The sequence below is a fragment of the Aulonocara sp. 'chitande type north' Nkhata Bay genome, linkage group LG1 (genome assembly GCF_057382095.1).
Source record: "Aulonocara sp. 'chitande type north' Nkhata Bay isolate Kocher_YH1m ecotype deep benthic linkage group LG1, A_spYH_male_GT1.1, whole genome shotgun sequence".
Taxonomy (NCBI): Eukaryota; Metazoa; Chordata; class Actinopteri; order Cichliformes; family Cichlidae; genus Aulonocara; species Aulonocara sp. 'chitande type north' Nkhata Bay.
In genome coordinates this window covers 6,574,992-6,595,135 of record NC_141344.1, presented here as the reverse complement: position 1 = coordinate 6,595,135, position 20,144 = coordinate 6,574,992, and the positions used below count along the sequence as shown (strand labels likewise).

Genomic DNA, 20,144 nt, shown 5'->3' with positions numbered 1-20,144 from the left:
CTGCTGTATTAGAAAACTGCTCTCTAGCTGTGTCTTGTCACTCAAGATGACAGTTCAAGAAAGACCCACTGAAACGATAGACACGCCAAGTCCACTCTCTCTCCACTAACAAAAGATATTTTGTCTGTTTTATCGAAGTCATCGACTAACCCAGGTTCAGATCCAGGTGACATCTCAAAAAATCCAGACCTGCACTATTACCAAACGATTTATGGTGTGATGATGCTCATCATGGTGGTACTTGCCCTCATCAAATGCTTCTTTTATACTTACGTCACCTTGAGGGCCTCCTGCAAACTCCACAACACAATGTTCAAGAAGGTACCAAGAAATAATCCCCAGTGTTTACCATCCAACATGACCAATTGAAACACAGATTAACTGCTCAATGATTCAAAGAATGATTATTTTTGTTGTTTGTATTTTCCTCTCACAGATTTTTGGCAGTCCAATGAGTTTCTTCGACACAACTCCAACAGGCCGAATTCTAAACCGTTTCTCTAAAGATCAAGAGGAGGTGGACACTATGCTTCCTCTTGTCATGGATTCTTTCCTGCAGTATTGTCTTCTCGTCACATTCACAATTATCATCATCGCATCCGTTTTTCCATACATGCTTGTGGCTGTAGTCATCATGGGAGCTTTGTTTACCCTCATTCTGTTGTGAGTTAAGTTTTAAAAATTGTCTTAGTGCGAGAGCAGATAGTTGTTTAAGGTACAGTTTGCTCAACATTTGTTTGAATTTATCTGCAGCCTATTCCAAAGGGGTATTCGTCTTATGAAGAAGATGGAAAATATCAGCCGTTCTCCCTGTATCTCACTAACGACTTCTACACTGCAGGGCCTCAGCACCATCCATGCTTACAACACAAGAAACAGTCACATAGAAATGTAAGACACCAGAACTCTTTCACAGAAACAAATAAAAGTCTCTCTATTACTGGTCGTAATAGTAAATAATGTGTTCTTCTGTAAATATCTGTAAATGATGTGGTCTTTGATCGGTGCTCTCAACTCTCATCACGTCGTTGTGTCATATTGTAGGTTCAAGTCCCTGAATGACATCAACTCCAATCACTTTTTATTGTTTCATTCTGGCACCCAGTGGCTTTCTTTCTGGCTGGACTTCATGGCTGCTATTATGACCTTGTTGGTGTCTCTGTTTGTAGTGCTTAGCAGTAATGACTTTATCGCTCCATCCTTGAAAGGCCTGGCCATAACCTATACCATACAGGTAAATAAGGAGAGCAGAGTTATACGTCTAAGTCATGTTGAAATGTGTGTTTGTGTTTTGTTAGAACTTTTGCGTATTGTCCAGTTGACAGGCATGCTTCAATATGTAGTAAGACTGTCAACGGAAGTGGAAGCAAGGTTCAACTCAGTGGAGCGACTGCAGGAATACATCATGGTCAGATTTCTCTCCGGAAACGATCCATCTTTCATTGTTTTGCCAAGACCAAACCCCAAATTCCCTCTGTTTGCCTCACTCAAAAAATAAACTTTTTTATTTGCAGGATTGTAAATCTGAGGCCCCCAGGCATGTTAAAGAGGCTCAGATCCCACAGGACTGGCCTAGCAATGGGGGCGTCTCCTTCAAAGACTATAAGATGAGGTACAGAGAGAATACACCAATCGTCCTAAATGGCCTTGATTTCCACATTCAACCTGGAGAGAAGCTGGGGATCGTGGGAAGGACTGGCTCTGGTAAGGCTCTGGGTTCAGTAGCTGTTTCTCTTGTTGATTTCATCTAGTCTTTGGGTGATGATGATTTACAACAATACACCCTAGAAATGATGATAAATACATGAACTCGTTTTTCAACATCACTCTGAGACAGACAATTTAATCTTAGAGCAGTGGTTCTTAACCTGAGTTCGATCGAACCCTAAATATGTGTTTTGTTAGAACTTTTGCGTTCGGTGAGTCGGTCTCAGGGGTTCGGCAGAGCCTCCGCCATGACATGCATGGCTCATTTTGCACAGTTTCCTTTTTTTGGGAAACAGGGTTGTAATTATTATAGCAGTGAATTCCTAATTATTCCATAGTGCAGATTACAATTTTAATCAGCTCTTCTCAACAGCTATAGTGTAATATTCAGCTACTCTGCTCTGTGCTTTGTGTCTGTAGGGAAATCCTCTTTAGGAGTAGCTCTATTCAGACTAGTAGAGCCTGCAGCAGGAACCATAAAGATAGACGGAGTTGATATTATGTCCATTGGCCTGCAGGATTTGCGCAGCAAGTTGTCCATCATCCCTCAGGACCCTGTGCTGTTCATCGGTACAGTAAGGTAGTGAACCAGAAGTACAGAATCACACACTGATTTTACTCCTGCATGTCAGTCACTAAAGAGCTGTTTTTCCTACAGGTACAACCTAGACCCGTTTAATAACTACACTGATGAGGAGATTTGGGCAGCACTGGAGAAGACCTATATAAAGGACTCAGTATGTTATCAGTATTGTATAGTCTTATTGTTTGTTTTGCCACTTGCTTTTATCCAAGATTTTGCTTTGACAAAAACTAAAACCCACAACGCGTAAGACTGCAGTCTCTGTGACACGTCTGATATAGCCCTAAAAGAAAATGGAATAGCCCTAGAGCCAAACATATATTTTATGTTCATTTTTTTGACACATCCTATGTTCATGTTGTTCATGACGTTTATTTAGTTTTACTTCTGTTCTTTGTTTCCTTTAATTAGCTATCAGTTATTAGATTTTTAACAATTTTTCTGCCACTGGCCAGTATTGTTTACTCTCTGACGAGTTCTGCATATTTACTTTATCTTTGCATTGAAAATTTGGAATTTGGACTTTTTCCTCCAGTGCCCTACATTTAGTTCACCTTCCTCTGTGTACAATTATAGTACCATCTGTCCAGGCACATGTTTTTCCGCAGAGGAAAACAACTCTCTAGCAGTTATTAATGGCACCACTAATGCTGACTAATGTTGCGCTCATGCCGTGAACCTGGAAGTAATAAACCCTAAAGATTTTTATTACAACAAGTTTGATAAGGTTCTGGCATGTCTAAATGTTTATCACAGAATACACTCAGGAACAGTGTTGGTCAAGTTACTTGAAATAAGTAATCAGTAACTAATTACTGATTACTTCCCCCAAAAGTAATCCCGTTACTTTATTGATTACTTATTTTCAAAAGTTATTAATTACTTAGCTACTTTTTAAAAAACACTATTTACAACCTGAATAGGTAATAAAGCAATAGCTCTTTCAGCCCAAATCTAATTTCTGCATAATCCATCATACAAAATGTAATCAAATGGAAAAGTAAATTTTTTAAACTTGTTTTATCAGTTTTAATCTTTTAACTTTATGCATCAAGCGAAAATTTTATTATATGCACCATTCTCTGACTGGAAGAAATTAGTTTAACATTTAAACCTATTTTCTGCACATTCCAGCACATAAAATAAAATATTTTTTTGTGTTAACACTCACTCTTTCAAATAGATGCAAGTAAAACACAGCAGAAAATAAATAAAGTCAAAGACTAGCAGTCCTTCTGCTCTATTTTCACCTGTAAAGCAGGAGTGGCGTAGGCGGAGGTTTGCCCTGGTGCAGGTGTGCCGCACCAGTCAGTTGAAGAATCCGCGAGTTTCTCTGTGAATTTCCCATTACGTCATAGCGCACTCGGTGCTTGCTTGGAAGTTTAGGGGTTTTTTTTTTTCGCTGAACACGCACAACAGACACTAATGTTTTTGTCACTTTTTATGGAATCAAACTTAAAGGTCAGTGCTTCCACGCTTTAAACGCTGCACGCTCATACTCTCTCCCGCACTCGATATATGATCCATTGTTGATCTGCACACAGCTGTTGTCACGAACGTCGCACTCGCTTACGTCACTGTCATGAGACATTCTCGCCAAAAAAAAAAAAATCAAAAAAAAAAATCACGGGTTTAGTAACAAGGTAACGCAGCGTTTCTACGGGAAAGTAACGGTAATCTAATTACCAAGTAACGCGTTACTGCCCATCTCTGCTCAGGAATTCCTTTCTGGCAAAAATGAACTGTAGTAGTCCTTAATCCAAGACTAGCATGGGGGTTGCAAGCCAATCTCACTGGCTCTCCAGCCCGAGGCACCGTCCCAGAATCCTTATGCTGCTCCTGTTTAACTGCAGATAGTCTTTCCATATAAGAGTTCAAACTTTTGATTGCCTTGCCTTAGGCAAGGATTATACGACTTTGTAGTTTATTTTGTGGGCTTTTTTGCTGCGAATATCCTCTTTCTGTTAGCCTGAGGGGTATGAATGCCAGTACCAAAATATGATTTTGTTCCATCAGATCTCCAAGCTGGAAGAAAGGCTACAGGCACCAGTGTTGGAAAATGGAGAGAACTTCTCTGTTGGTGAGAGACAACTGATGTGTATGGCTAGGGCTCTACTCCGTAACTCCAAGGTGTGTACACACATAACACCTTCTTGATGATACTAAATTTAATTTGCAAATACAGTTTATTGGCTGGGATACTGCTGCCACATTAGCTTGTGATGCCTCTACCAATATTTCCATTAATTATTTACCATTGTGTGCATTCAAAGTGTATAATAACATAAGCACTGTAAACATTTTTGTATTTTATGACACTTTTGCCATCCACCGCTTTCTTCTTTCTAACCACCATTACGCTGGTTATTTTTTGGCAGATTATTCTTTTAGACGAAGCCACAGCATCCATCGATTCAGAAACAGATGCTCTCATTCAAAACACCATCAAAGAGGCCTTTAAAGACTGCACCATGCTCACCATAGCGCATCGCATCAACACTGTTATGCATGCAGATCGTATTCTGGTCATGGACAATGGACAGGTACCCAACCCCCCCCCCAAAAAAAAAAAAAAAAAAAACAAAAACCAACCCACAAATGAACACAAATCAAAGATGATTACACAATCTTTAACTTAAACTCACTAAGTGTTCTGTTCGACAGGTGGCAGAATTAGACCATCCAGATGTGCTGAAGCAACGGCCAGACTCTCTGTTCTCATCACTCCTGACAGCTGCTAATACAGTAAACTCCTGAACAGAAGGACAACCAAAAAACTGCTGCATAGTAGTCACTGGGCATGTTCATAACAGTTATCCATATACACAGCCATATCGAAGTCTGTACTGTGATACTACACTCTTTTCTGGTGTGGTTGTATGAGATGTAACTGAGCAGCAGAGATGGAAACTGATAACAGTGCAGGAAAGACAACATAACTATTTACAAAGTTCAAAAACTATGCATTTATCTCTCCTGTCTGCTGATACAAAACAATGAGCACTGTACTTTACTGGGTTTCTCTTCATATTTCGAATGAGATGACTTCTTATGCACGTTATAGTTTAATTATGTTATGTATTTGCCAAGTCTTTCTTTGCTGCTATTAAATGTAATTTAAATCCTGTTTTTTTTTTTTTTTTTTTTTTTTTTTTTTGTGTGACATTTAAAAAAAAAAAAAAAAAAAAAAAAACCATGGTAAATTTCATAGTGTAGGTATATACAGATGACCCTGATAAGATCTGTGCTAATAAATTACTTAAATTTGTGTTTCAGTGTTAATTGGTATTTTAAAAAAAGAAATTATATATACAGCGAGATTACCTTTATTTTAAACAGGTTGTGGGGCTACGAGGGCACCAGCAACCCTATGCTGGATATGCAGTTAACAAACGTATGGATGAATTGGGGTTACAAGTGTATCTATATGCTGCCACCTGCTGGCTGCATCCTGCTGCATGTCACCAAAGCTGCTGCCCAAAACTCAGCAAATGTAACTAAATAAATTGTAGTTTTGTTTCATGAGTGACAGTTGGTGACATAGGACAGTTAAATAATAAAGCCAACAAATCTCTTATCAGCAGTGTATTTCCAAAGCAGCTGGAAAGAATATATTCTAGGAAGAAATCACGGCTTTCACTGGAGATTTTACAGCATTAACACCACCTGTAGGTGCTGTGAGGAGAGCTAGCATGCTTAACCTTTCAATGTAAATCTATGCCAAATATCTTTATATTAAAAACAAAACAACAATTTCAGATGTTTTACTCCAACTAGTAAATCTAATGTTAGCGATTTTGTTCTTTTTTAACTTCTAAGGCTCGGGATTAAAAGGTGAGGTGGTGGAGGAGACAACACATATACAGGGCACATGACAAAAGAAAAGCAAGCAATTTATCATTGTTAGTGGTTTACAAAACAAATGAAAAACTCAAAGATGTCACAACAAATAAAAATCTGCTAGCGCTAGCATAAATAAAACTCAGTTATTGGCTGAGTGACAGGTCCCGACCTCTTAGTTCCGCCCTTCACACCATCTGATCCTATTGGCTGAGTTCTGAGTCCTATAGCCAATGGATGCACTCCAGGGCATATATAAGCTGACTTTGTAATTGGTTTTAAGAATGTTGGGTGCTTTTGTGTATGCTGCTCTTCTTAGTTTGATCCCTCCCCCCCCCAATACAATGATTGTCATTCACGAATCCTCATATTTACTTAATAAATACTTTGTGTGTGTTTCAATAAGGAACCCAAATGACAGTTATTTACTTGCATTTCTGAACAGAAAAATAAAAATGTTTTAGTGGTCAAATTTTATGCTTGACTCATTTCAGACTTCTCAAACAAGTCCAGTCTGCCAGCCCACATTTTGGTAAACAAATCTTTTTAGCCACCACCGCGTCACTGAATGTTTACATTTGATTTAGTGCAGTTGTCCATTAACTGGTGGAATAAATTAAGATGCTATGCAATAACAGATGCATGCAAAAACAAGCAATAGGCTAAAAGCTAATAAGATGGGGATTTGTTTAACTCTTAAATTATGAATAATTTAACTCAACATTTTGTCAGCAACATTAGAATATAACTGCAGTAAGTTGGCAAAACATGGTTTTACAGTTTGTTACAACATTTTATTTACTGTAGATTTTTTAAAAACACAACACATTATAGATACACAATTATAGATTTAAACTTTAAAGACAAAGACAATAAAATAATTAACATTTTTAAATATACAGAATAGTCATTAAAATAGTAATCTAAATACATGTGCCTACTCCACAGATGTTCTTTGGTTTCAAGATTTACTTTGTTTCACAAATTTACAGTGTTTGAAGCAGTCAGCAGTAATGAGAACATAGAGAATGGCTTTTGCTTCAGTGTATTTGGATCATCCAACTCTGCCACCTGTCATATGGAGCAATTAGTAAGCATAAGATGACACAACATTAATCTGTGCATATTTGGGGTTGTTACCTGTCCATTGTCCATGACCAGAATACGATCTGCTTGCATCACAGTGCTGAGCCGATGAGCTATTGTGAGCATAGTGCTATTACGTAAGGCTTCTTGGATGGTGTTTTGGATCAGAGCATCTGTCTCTGCATCTATGGAGGCAGTGGCTTCATCCAAAAGAATGATCTGCTCAAGAAGAGGACAGACCATTAGTATAAGCAAAAACAGTTTTAAAGGAGGACAGCATGTCACAATACATAAAACGCCCATACTTTCTAAATACAAATGTGGCGATTAGCAATCTCATACAAATGAGACATTATAGAATAGTTTGAAGAACAGGTCCATAATAATCATAACCCTTAACCAATTTCAATTTGGCCTCTCATTCATTCACGGTCATGGGGCCCCATGAATTCGCGCCCTGGCTCAGACAGTCTCGGTCATCGTGTCCTTGGGCAAGACACTTCACCCGTTGCCTACTGGCGGTGGTCAGAGGGCCCGGGGGCGGCAGTGTCCGGCAGCCTCGCCTCTGTCAGTGCGCCCCAGGGCAGCTATGGCTACAGTGTAGCTTGCCATCACCAGTGTGTGAATGGGTGGATGACTGAATGTGGTGTAAAGCGCTTTGGGGTCCTTAGGGACTAAGTAAAGCGCTATACAAATACAGGCCATTTACCATTCTCATTCACCTCTGGGCCATTTTGAGCATGGCTGCTAATTTTGGATTTCTGAAAAGTGCCATGATAAATCGGAGAAGTCCGTAAAAATAATTTTCCTTTGTCTTAAGTTATTTTTTTGTATTTTTTCCAAAGGAAGTTGGCCACAGGGTGGCAGACCTCTCCAACAGATACCGAGTGAAGATTATGTTGCAGTGGCCATGTAAAGAGGAAAAAACAGAAAGAAAATACTGGTGACTGCCAGTGGTGCCACTCAGCCTCCTAGCAGACACACCTATGTACAAATTTCAAAATCTTACATCACCTTGTTCTCAAGTTTTTATATTTATTTTTAGAAATTTGAGATTCAACTCCGTCTGAGATTTTTAGTAAATATGTCTATGGTCTCAATTTGACGCTCCTACGTCACCTCAATCTCAAGTAGCATTCAAACTTAGGTGTACATCCTGTCCATCTGCCCTGCGGAGTGACAACAATACCCTACCAGGCTTTTAAGGCTTAGGGGTACTTCTGAAGAGGAATCTAAACATTGTACTGATGACCTCAAGGGGAAAAAATTTAAATCAGGACAGATTTGCGATGTTTAAGGACAGTGCAGAGCATATTGACAGAGAGTCACAGGAAATTGCTTTGACTGGCATCAGTGAATGCAGTATGTGACAGCATTGTCCCAGCCAGGTGACAAATCATCAAGCCCACCCCCCCCACCCCCAAAAAAGTGCACTCTGACCTTGGAGTTACGGAGTAAAGCTCTAGCCATACAGATCAGCTGTCTCTGGCCTACAGAGAAGTTTTCTCCATTCTCCATAACATGTGCTTCAAGCTTCCCCCCCAGCTTTGAGATCTGAGGAAACAAATCACATTACAGCTCCACTCCACTATCCTAATTCATAATGTATACAAACAAAGAGCAGAGAGAAAAAAAGGGGCTGTATAGGAATTTTAAATGTACCAACTTTTACGTTGCACTCAAAACATACCGAGTCCTTCATGTAGCTCTTCTCGAGCGCTGCCCAGATCTCCTCATCAGTGTATTTATTAAAGGGGTCCAAGTTGTACCTGCAGGGATGGGGGTCATTAGCCAGTTACTGATCCACAGTGGTCAGACCAATGTGAGATTTATGGGTTGGCCAAGGTTACCTGACTGTACCAACAAATAGCACAGGGTCCTGAGGAATCACAGACAATTTGCTACGCAGGTCTTGCAGGCCAATTGACATGATGTCCACCCCATCTATCAGTATGGTTCCTGCTGCAGGCTCCACAAGTCTAAATAGAGCTACTCCTAAAGACGATTTTCCTACAGATGCAAACCGCAGATTAGAGTAGCTGAATTAACCTAAAACTGTTAAAATTTACATTAAAATGTGCTACATAAAATATCATTTGAAATCAGGAATATGGGAGGATTTAGAGTCAATCACTAAACTTTCAGCACAACCAGGTGTAGGCAGGGGTGCCATCTATCTTAGAGGGTTGGGGTGGGGGAATAATAGCAACAATAACAATTAAAAAAGAAAAAGCCCTCCTACCATTAACTAATCTTCTTTATTAACCAATCTTCATCTTAATTATAATCAGCTTATCTTTATTAACAAGTTATTTACCACGGGCCTTTAATGTGGCAGTAATTAAACCATTATTTAAAAGCCATCACTTGACCCAGCTATCTTAGAGACTGGCCTATAATTGGCTAACTTTATCTCAAAAATTCTTCAAAGTAAAACAGCAGTTTCAGTCAACTTTCAGAGCTCACAGTACAGAAATGGAACAAGTGAAGGTGGCAAATGGTTTTCTTCTGGCCTCTTACGTCAACTCTTTGTTCTTGACTTGTTAGACCTCAGCGTTTGATGCTGATACAGTTCCACAGAGTTCTGTGTTGGGACCATTTCTGTTTACATTATATGAGTTTCCCTTAGGCAGTGTTATTATAAATAGCATACATTTTCATTGCCTGATGATACCCAGACTTATGAAGCCTGTTGACACACACCAAGTAATTAAACTACAGGAATCTCTTAAAGAAATTAAAACCTGGATCACCTCTAATTCCCTCTAAGTGCTTCTAAATTCAGAAAAAACTGAGGTTGTTGTGCACTGCCTTATCTTAGAAACATGGCCAGATACCCTGGATGACATTACCTTGGCCTCCAGTAACATTGAGGATATTAAACAAACTATGTAGGACTGCCTTCCTATATTTGCACACTCTAAGATTAAATTGTCTGTCTCAGAGTGATGTTGAAAAACTAGTTCATGTATTTATCATCATTTCTAGGGTGTATTGTTGTAAATCATCATCACCCAAAGACTAGATGAAATCAACAAGAGAAACAGCTACTGAACCCAGAGCCTTACCAGAGCCAGTCCTTCCCACAATCCCCAGCTTCTCTCCAGGTTGAATGTGGAAATCAATGCCGTTCAGCACAATTGGTGCATTCTCTCTGTACCTCATCTTATAGTCTACGAAGGTGATGCCCCCACTGCTAGGCCAGTCCTGTGGGATCTGAGTCTCCTTAACATGCCTGGGAGCCTCAGACCTACAATCCTGCAAACACAATTAAAAGTTTACAGGGACCAAGCAGATGGGTGTGTAGCATGTTTAATGAACTCTGGCCTTGGTCTCAGCAAAACAATGACAGGTGAATGATTTCAGGACATGAGTCTGACCGTGACATATTCCTGGAGCCGTTTCGCTGAGTCGAATCTTGCTTCCACTTCTATCGAGAGTCTGGCTACATATTGAAGCATGCCTGTCAACTGAAAATAAGTTTAAAAATTATGTAAATCCATGTCTGAAAAGCAAAATGAACATGGCTTCATGTGCTGTCCAAATGTACCTGCAAGGAATAGGATATCGCGAGGCCTTTCAAGGATGGACTGATTAAGTCATTACTGCTGAGCACTACAAAGAGAGCCACAAACAGCGTCGTAGTAGCAGCCATTAATTCCAGGCAGAAGGCGAATGCACGTGTGCCAGCATTAAACATGAAAAGGTATTTGGAGTTGATATCAGTCAAGATATTGAACCTGTAATATAAAACAGGAGTTTTTGAACATCCCACTGTCCACAGTCACCCCGCCCCAAAGAAACATACAATTTACAATGTGTTGTATCAAAAACATTGCAAAAGCAAGAGGTGATAGCCTAGTAACAAATTTCAGAAACTTACTGTTCTATAAGGCTGTCTCTTCTACTATAGGCATGGATGGTGCTGAGGCCATGCAAAGTTGAGGTGGTTAGAGAAAACCATGGAGAGCGACTGATGTTTTCTAGATTCTTCATATGACGTATACTCCTCTGGAATACACTGCAGAGAAGGCACAGATATATAGTACCTTAGAGGACCTGTTACTTTCAGTAACAGTGTTTTATAGATTTAACCAGCATAAACTCACAAGACAGTGAAGGCAAGAAAAGCTGCCATAATAACTCCAACTACAAGCATGGCGGGGAAAATAACTGAGATGACAACAACTGTGGATGCGACGAGTAGAGAACACTGTAAGAAAGAGTCCATGACAAGAGGAAGGACAGTTTCCACTTCGTCTTGATCTTTAGAGAAACGATTTAGAAGTCGGCCCGTTGGAGTTGTGTCAAAGAAACTCATTGGACTATCAATAATCTGCAATAGGAAAACAAACAGTTCATCTGTAGCTAGTAAACGTTCCCAGTTTTGGATTCAATACATTTGTGATAAGTAAACCCTTATCCATATTTAAAATGACCATGTGTAATGGTGACTAGCAGAGATTTCTATGGTGCTGAGAATTCACAGTACCTTTTTGAACAGCATGTCATGGAATTTGCAGGAGGCCTTCAAGGTGAAATAAGTGTAGATTATGGATTTCACAATGGAAAGTACAACAATGACAACCACTGTTGCAGCATAAATAACCTGGTAGAAGTGAAGGTGTGGATTTTGAGAGATTTCTCCCTGGACTGCAGTTGTGTTACTGGATGACTTGGAAATAAAAACATAAATTAATTAAAAAAAAGAAAAGTTAGTGAAGTCAGACAAAGTCATTGTATACATAAACGAATGATTAAATATCATTTCCTAAAACTAGAAATAAGCAGAATTTGAGGAGTCCGAAACAGTTTTTCGCTTGCTACATCTGCCAGGCTTGGTCTATAATGTGTGGCTCTCTGGATTTTAAATCACGATACTTCTCACTCAAGTTCTTGACACTCAGACATACAAAGTTACCACAGGATTTCATCTCCTGCTTTGTGAGCATCAAATACTTTTCCTCAAGATTTCCTCAAACTGATTTCTTATGGTTCAGGGATGACGCTTACTCAAGTGACAGCTAAAACCCTTGCTGAAATTTTTATACTGTCTTCAAGCTGAAAGATGACCCTCAGGCATATTTTAAGGGGCAAGTGCATGGAAACTAGAGTGAGTGTGTAATGACCAAAACTAAGTGACAAAACCAACAGAAGATCAAAACATCAAGTTGTTTCAATGAGAAATGCTTGGACTAGGCCAAAATAAACATTTTCAAAAATAACTGGCAATTAGAAAAAAACTTGATTGCTGATGAAGCCAACCTTGAGATATTGGCAGTAGGCGGAGCGTGTAAGTGTGGACCAGCAGGAGAGCTAGAAGACCAATGAGTGATGATGTAACATCAACTCAGCTTTACGTAGCAAAATGTAAATACAGAAAGAGTTTATCTTGCACAACAGCCACAAAAAAGGCATGACTTCTTACCCTCTTGTGAGTTGAAGGCTCACAGAGAACTATTTCAACGTGTGTGACAGTGATAAGGAATGAAATAATTCTCACCCCATCACCACTTGCCATCCAGAAGCTAAACCACCAATTGCTGAAGACTGTGGATCCTGCCAACAGGAACATATTCAGGAGGATAATGAAAGAAACTGTGTAGCCTGTAACAACAATGAGCAGTTTATGCATCACAAGTTTGGCTGTGCATTATTGCTCATAATAATGTATCCACAAGCATATGCAGCATTGGGAAACAGGAGTTAGAGGAAGAATTTACAGTGTACTCAGTGGTAGTTATATGGGGGGGAAAACAAATGAAAGCTACTGATCAATATGTTATGTTGACTTGAATTGTAATATCTGACAGATTCTCTTGTTTGCTCTAAACAACCAAAGTCTGGAGTAGTTCTTGGTCTTACAAATCTATTCTTGTGAAGCGTTGTAGTGGTTTATCTTCTTTGAGACTACAATTCTTGACTTTGCCAAGTTGTTAACAAGTGTCTTGGCAGTTGTGAGGGGATGTTTAGAACCCAGTATATATAGCCAAGCTTGTTTGACACCAGTAAAAAGGCTAATATCGAATCCTTTATTTTAAAGTTAAAAATAAATTAAAAACTGACATGCAATAACTTTCTGTGCATTGATAAAAAAATGTATAAACAAAAAAACATTTAAAATGAAAATATGCAATTTAATTTCATACATAACCCCAACATTCCATGTGTGAATAACAGACCTCCAAGTGCCTGGGAGTATGTGCAGTATGTTCTCCAGGAGATGGCACCTTTTGTAGAGGACTCCTGACTCACTAGCTGATTACCAGCTGGGACAGCGGCTTAAAAAACAAAAACAAACAAACAAACAAACAAACGTATCATTATAGAATGAAAAAGAAAAATACATTTTTATTAGCTGACATCTAATATCTGAATTAATTTTTTTTTTTTTTTTTTTTTTTAAACTTGCTCTTCAGGGAAAATATGTCAGTTTAAATCAAATGTTTTTCTTCCATGTTTTCACACCAGGATTCTCAGTGCCAGTGCTTGCACAATGTCTGAGGTCAATCTCTTCCAACTGGCCATCAATAAATGATGCTAGTGCCATGTCCCCAGCTTTCTTTTTCTTGGCCTGACAGAAGAAAAATAAAAATAAATAAATATATATCAAGGACAGTCTTACAGCTCAGTCTGGATAAGCTTAAAACATTGACACTTATGGAACGCACACTTTGTTTTACAGTCAATTTTGTTTCAATAATAAGGACAGTAATAGAACCATGATACATGACACCCTTACTTTGGACTCTTCCATCTGGTAGGTACTGATGAGCTGAGTATAGCGTCCATTGGCTCTCATCAGATCCCTGTGGTTTCCAGACTCCCATACTGTTCCATTGTCCAGAACCAGGATCTCATCACAGAACTCCAAATACTAAAAGCCACAAGGAAGAACAAATTATCAAAACCAGCTCAACTCTGGTTAGAGCTCTAAACAGTTGTGTGCGCGTTACTGGCATGTGACAAATCCTTATTCTTTGGAAAAATTGCACCTTACAACTCATGAGCAAAATATGTAGGTTTTCCATACGTACTCAGGTATGTTTCTTTAAACCAGAGCTTCCCAAAGTGTGGGGCCCGCCCAATATGAAAGGGGGGGGGGGGGAGAAGAAGAAAAGAACGTTTGGACACTGCTAGCATAATGGACAGGTTTTTTGACGGGGCTCTCACACAAACGCAAAGCAGGAGATGAAGCATCGCTGAATATGTTTCCAAACCAACTTCATTCTAAGCCAAAGACTAGAAAATATGGTGAAGCATATCTGCCATTTGGTTTCACCTGCACAAGTGCCGAGGTAGCTCTCCCCTGCAGAATTGGTTTTCCCTGCGTCGGGAGGATGCGCTGGGCTCTCCAAATCAGTATCCCACATTCTTGATTTTTTAGTTCACAAACGCTTGCTGTAATGACTAACTACTCCTGACATTTTGGAGATGTTAGCTCTTTATACAGTAAAGTTACAGCGGGATACAAATAATATCAGGTCGTTCCTGCCACGATTTGTTCTCTCGGTTCAAATCACAGACAAACAGTATCCCACAGTTGTTTATGTTTTTGAACCCATTTTGCACAAAGAGGCATCTTTTGAAAAATGTATTGATAGCAATGTTGAATATTATTACACAGGAAACGGAAACAAGTAAAATAATTACACCGTGACGCCTCTGCCTTTCTAAATGGAGGGACATGTAACTGCAGTAACCTGCAGATAGAGACAAAATACTCTTAATCTGACTATCTTCCATTCTGCAATTCATCTCATGTAAACAATAACGTGGCGCACAGCGTGACGTGAAAAAAGGCACACACCTTTGACGTTGTGTGACAAACTCCGTATTCCTCGTTCACATGTAAACGCAAAAAAGGAGTTAAAAAAAAAAAAATCTCAGTTTTCAGTGATTCGAAACCCCGTTTACGTGTGGACAAAAGGCCCAAACGTCCAGAAACAGCTGTGTTTTCAAAAATACCCATGTAGGTGTGGACGTAGCGTACAAGAGTTCGTAGTTTATTTCATTGCTACCTGTAATTTATTGCAGATTACTTGCATTTGCTTAATCGTTTACTAAATGTTTGAGGTGTGAAATAAACCGCAATGAGTTTGGAAACAAAATATGAGTGTGTGTGTGGTTGGAGGATGTTTTTGTGCGGGGGGGAGCAACAGTTTTCTTGTAAAACAAAGGGGGGCCCAGTAAAAAAGTTTGGGAACCACCACTTTAAACGATAGCCTGTTTTCCCATTAGTACCTACTCTGATTGACTTGCAGTTTTCAGTTAGGCCACAGTACCTGCTTGCCTGGGGTTAATCCGAGCAGGTACTAAAATGTGACGTTGTAACACTGCATGGGACCGATTGGCTGGCAGTGAAGAAAATATAATCTGATCAAACATTATTCAGCTTTAAATATTGTTCAGCTTTAAAGTTACTGTGCAACTGTGTAATAAAAATGTGCTCACGACTTTGGCCTTGAGAGCGATAAGAAGCGATCGCCTCATCCTGCAGGTGCAAGATATCTGCAAGCGAAGAGACTAGAACACCCAAGGCCGATTTCCTTTTATGGAGTTGTTTTTCTGCTAATGCAGCACTTTCCTCACAACCCCCTCCTGTAAGTTTTAGAGAATATCTACCCATCCTCACAGCAAATATTAGGAATCTCTTGATGTGAGCTGTGTTGAGAGGTTGTCTCTGTCTCAATAAAAGTTCACTGATTCCCCATCTGCAGCAGGTGTCCGGTTGTCTTCATTCTCCGCCAGCCTGGTTAAGTCAATTCCTCCTTAACATCTAAAAGAACCTATTTAATGAAGGAAGACGGGTTCACTTTGTGTTTAATATTATTCTATTGCTGTTGTTGTTTTTTTTATATCCTTCAATTGGCGTCACGGAACAGGATCCGCTCCAGGTCAACTGGACCGGATGGGAGGACATCGGCAGTGGTCTGAGTGAACGGAGTTTGGACAAAAGCTGTGTGCACACAAAAACAAGGTAAGCAGACCTTTTATTTCTGCTATATTGAACACTATAAAAATACTTAGTGTCCAAACTCCTAGTAATTCATAACCAAAATTGTCTGGCTTACTTAAGGCTTGTTGAGAATCAGACAAGTGAATAAGAGATAAGTGAATAAGAAATAAGTGAATAAGTGAATAAAGATAAGAGTGAACTGAGGTCTGACCACGGTTGCAGCCGACGGGTTGCTCTCCGGTGTCGGATAAATACCTCAGTGCAGGTCTGGGACCTTGAAAGGGTTTATTAGTAACGCCTTTCTAAACAAATTAAAAGGTTAAAGGCCTTGAGAATATTTTTTAGTAATATTCTCTAAACTACAGAAGGGTTAGGAAGGCCCAGAGGACTTTATTAGAAAAGATCCTCTAAAACTTAAAAAGGAGAAGTACTGGTTGGAGTCCAAAGGAGGGGTCCCTTTGATCAATAGGAGAAAACGGATCTCTTCTTAAAACCCTGATGATTTTAGTGTTTTAAATGTTTTGATGTTCTGTTTGATATTGGACACACATAAATACACGCTGAATGCTTGCTGTGGAACACTGGGCAGGACAGTTTGGTTCTCCGTTGTTCACAGATTACACAATTAAAGGAACTAGGTTCCTCTTTTGGTTAAAATAATACACCACACATAGAATTTTTTTACACATTTATTACATACATAAGGAGGGTAATGAGTGACTGCAGGTAATGTATGAAGTGTGAATGAGACGTGTGAACAAGGTGACAACCAACTAGCACCCCTATCAGGAAGCTCTAGGCAAGGTTACCCGCCAGACTCCGGTTTGGTAGAAGCTTGGTAACACCTGAAGGGATATTTCAGTGCTGACTCACCTTTAAAGCAGCGCCCCAGCTGTTAGTGCCTAACAGAGGCAGAAACCCAGCTGGCCCAAATTCTCCTTTAAAATCAATAAAAGAACACTCCTCCATTGACAGTAAAATGGATGGAGAATTAGATCGAGAAACTAATGATGATGGTTGGGGTCCCGGTGTTATTCTTAGCACATTGGGAGAACAATTAACATGTGTTGAGACAGTCATCAACTCCACACACCAGCCTAAAGAAGCAAAAAAGCAGAAAGAGTCATTGAGGAAAACAGCTGAAAGGTTAATGAAAGAAAAGGGAAAGGACGAGGGGAGTAGTGGTAACTGGGGAATAATTTGGCAGAATAAGGCTATGCAGGCAAAAGAGAAAGAGGAAGAAGCCAACTCAGCAGCAGCAGGTGCAGGTGTGATGAGCGGGGTGAGACACAGAAAGGAAGCAGATAAGCACGCAGGCCGTAAAGCTAAATTTAATCACTGGGTGTGTTTATGGGAAACTGCAAAACCACACATGAAGAAAAATAGGTCTCAGCCACCTCCCTATTCTGCCTCAACTCCTCCCTCAGCAGGCATATATCCGGTACTTAATATCTCTGGTGGAATAATGACTATTGGAGAAGAACCGCCCGTAGCTCCAACTCCCATAGATACCAAGCATTTTTGCCCAGGAAGCTCCTCTCTGTCGGCGACATCCTCAGCTAGTAGTAGAGCCCCCTCTTCTATGTCCCATTGTTTTGGAACCGGATCTGAGGGCCTAACTGACCCATTTGCGAGCGCACCATTTGCGGTTCGAATGAACAGACAGGAACCCACTGAACAACAATTAACTGATCTAGAAGCAGCATTACGCAGCTGCTTAAATGAACATAGGTCAGTGGTCCAGGTGAATAATCGTGTTGCGTCAGCCCCTCTTTCCCGGTCCAACCCCTTTGCCAGCACTCCTGTCGCTGTTAAGGGAGATCTGACCGCTACTGCAAAAACTGAGCCTGGCACTTCACCAAATGTCACAGTTACCATGTCTTTGGTGGGCCGTCAGGATCCGGAAACACAGATGAGTTTAGCCCACGCTTTTGCTGACACTGCTACCCCACCAGGCGGGGAAGAAACTGAGGATACTGATGATGAACTCAGTGACCTTAACAATACACCCCCCTCTACCCCTCACAGTTTAGGATATCAGACTAGATCTAAGGGCCCTGTGCCTCAGCCTCCAGGCATATTTCCCCTGGTCCAGACTAAAGCGCAACGTAGACCAGTGTATCAACCTTATTCATTCGGAGATGTCCAGGCCCTAGTGGACAAACTCCCTGACATAACGGAGGGAGGGAATGCCTGGTTGGCTGGTTTGGATAAATACACAGCTGGACAGGACCTCGCACTGGGAGATTTTAGAGCTATTATAACTAGGTGCACATCCCGATCTCAGGCAGCGGACCTGGAACAAAATGCGGGTACTACCATGCATGAGAACGAGGTGCCACTAATGCAGGCCTTGAGGTTTATTGGACCGGCCCTGCGCAAACAATTCCCACCCAAAAATCAAGGCACCTTACAGAAATTTAAATGGGAGGGAAAGCAAAATCCCACCCATTATCTAAATCAGGCTGTTGAAGACTGGGTGAACCATACAGGTCATCACCCCAGTAGGACTTGTTCACAGAGCATGTGGTTTAGAAGGGCGGTGCTGAGGGGCATTCCGGAGTCAGTAAGCCAGAAAATGGAGGATAATCCTGATTTGCAGGACTGTGACTTTGCAATCTGGAAGAAACATTTGATTTTTAATCTTAACAAAGTGCAGATTAAGTCTGATGATAAAGCGGAGAGCGTCGAAGATTTACAGTTGCAACTGTTGAAGGTTCAGCTGCAGAAAGCTAAAAACGACCTGGGTGGAAAAGGTGACAAGCCTAAAAAGCAGCTTGTGGCCGCTGCGGCTCCCCCTCCTGGTCCAGTTGCCCCTGATTTGTATCCGAACCCATGGCCAACTGATCCACAGCCCCCCCAGTATGGTGCTTATCACTCCCCGGCCCCTTATGGGCAGAGAGGTTCCCCATTTGGAGGAAACAGAGGTGGTTTCAGGGGAAGGGGTCAGATGGGAGGTGGTAGGGGAGGCCAGATGTATGTTTGTTTCCGGTGTGGACAACCTGGACACTGGGCTAAAGCGTGCCCTTTGAACCCGGCTGCTGGAAGAGGCAGGGGAGCCCGTGGTGGGCCCTATCAGCATCCTGGCTACAGAGGTGGACCTCGTGGTGCTTTAGTTGAAGTGCCCCCGGCCCCACAGATGCCTGTGATGGGGTGGGAGTACTACGAGGGTGGTCCCCAGCTATAGGACACCCCACAGACTGCCCAGGACGGTGAAGGGACAACGGCGGACCCTATGCTGTCCATAACTGTAGATAGAAGAAGAAGCAGCTTTTTAGTGGACACTGGAGCTACGTACTCCACCATTAAGGATGTTGCTCGTGAAAGACTTACTGACAGAGTGATTACAGTGGTGGGCATATCTGGGGAACCTAAAACTCTGCCTTACACCGTGCCCCTCCCCACAACGGTTGGAGATCAGACCTTGTTACACAGCTATGTTTGTTCAAAACAGGCGCCTGTGAATTTACTGGGAAGAGACTTGTTGATTAAATTAGGAGCCACAATACTCTGCTCTTCACAAGGCCTAACTGTGACTCTCCCTACTGGGGTTGTACTTCCCTGCTCTGATGGGCCAGAGGGAGGTGGTCAGTTTCTGCTGCAACCCTCCTCCTGTTTGGCGGACTCTGCTGACATCTACTGGGCATTATTGGAAGTTGAAACACCTGCTGAACCAGGAGTTTGGACTGCTTTTCAGCAATGGCGGCCGTGGCTCTCACTCCTACATCCTTATGTCCCTCCCCCTGACCCACCTCATGTTACACTGTTTTATGACAGGCATGACACCACCTGGTACCAGCACATGTTCCAAGAGCAGTGTGAGGGGCGGGCTTGGTCTTTGAACATGTCGTGCATTTTTGCGGCACCGGAGGGAGTGGCAGCAGCGGTTACTTTTACAACAGATCAATTACAGTGGTACATGATGTCTGATGAGGCAGCTCCCCATGTGTCACTGGCCTTACATCCTGG

At 41.1% G+C, this 20,144-nt stretch overlaps 3 protein-coding genes across 6 annotated transcripts in view; 2 read left to right on the top strand and 1 right to left on the bottom strand.

The window, feature by feature from the left end:
* Positions 1-5,558, top strand: part of LOC147338589 (ATP-binding cassette sub-family C member 12-like) — a 40,702-nt gene extending 35,144 nt beyond the window's left edge. For all 4 annotated transcript variants that reach the window (XM_086307425.1, XM_086307344.1, XM_086307367.1 and 1 more), the window contains 11 exons: positions 139-321; positions 437-663; positions 754-891; positions 1,045-1,234; positions 1,319-1,408; positions 1,515-1,704; positions 2,128-2,287; positions 2,366-2,444; positions 4,307-4,420; positions 4,669-4,833; positions 4,955-5,558. In XM_086307425.1, coding sequence (XP_086163551.1) covers positions 139-321; positions 437-663; positions 754-891; positions 1,045-1,234; positions 1,319-1,408; positions 1,515-1,704; positions 2,128-2,287; positions 2,366-2,444; positions 4,307-4,420; positions 4,669-4,833; positions 4,955-5,047 — 1,629 coding nt within the window. In that variant the 3' untranslated portion in view covers positions 5,048-5,558. The remainder of the gene's footprint in view (positions 1-138; positions 322-436; positions 664-753; positions 892-1,044; positions 1,235-1,318; positions 1,409-1,514; positions 1,705-2,127; positions 2,288-2,365; positions 2,445-4,306; positions 4,421-4,668; positions 4,834-4,954) is intronic.
* An 896-nt stretch (positions 5,559-6,454) lies between these two features.
* LOC147338587 (ATP-binding cassette sub-family C member 12-like) overlaps positions 6,455-20,144 on the bottom strand; it is a 28,198-nt gene continuing 14,508 nt past the window's right edge. Inside the window, exons 16-30 of the mRNA XM_086307671.1 lie at positions 13,959-14,093; positions 13,685-13,790; positions 13,399-13,497; positions 12,720-12,823; positions 11,709-11,891; positions 11,326-11,552; positions 11,100-11,237; positions 10,767-10,956; positions 10,597-10,686; positions 10,285-10,474; positions 9,067-9,226; positions 8,907-8,985; positions 8,657-8,770; positions 7,271-7,435; positions 6,455-7,201 (exon numbers count right to left, since the gene is read on the bottom strand). Of these exons, the coding sequence (XP_086163797.1) occupies positions 7,109-7,201; positions 7,271-7,435; positions 8,657-8,770; positions 8,907-8,985; positions 9,067-9,226; positions 10,285-10,474; positions 10,597-10,686; positions 10,767-10,956; positions 11,100-11,237; positions 11,326-11,552; positions 11,709-11,891; positions 12,720-12,823; positions 13,399-13,497; positions 13,685-13,790; positions 13,959-14,093 (2,073 nt within the window). The 3' untranslated portion in view covers positions 6,455-7,108. The remainder of the gene's footprint in view (positions 7,202-7,270; positions 7,436-8,656; positions 8,771-8,906; positions 8,986-9,066; positions 9,227-10,284; positions 10,475-10,596; positions 10,687-10,766; positions 10,957-11,099; positions 11,238-11,325; positions 11,553-11,708; positions 11,892-12,719; positions 12,824-13,398; positions 13,498-13,684; positions 13,791-13,958; positions 14,094-20,144) is intronic.
* On the top strand, positions 16,152-19,386 carry LOC147338588 (uncharacterized). Its single transcript, XM_086307255.1, has one exon. The coding sequence runs from the start codon at positions 17,155-17,157 to the stop codon at positions 19,360-19,362; it is 2,208 nt and encodes a 735-aa protein (XP_086163381.1). The 5' UTR covers positions 16,152-17,154; the 3' UTR covers positions 19,363-19,386.

Excerpts from the sequence above, each read along its gene's own strand:
- LOC147338588 (XM_086307255.1), top strand. The coding sequence starts at position 17,155 with ATGGATGGAGAATTAGATCGAGAAACTAATGATGATGGTTGGGGTCCC.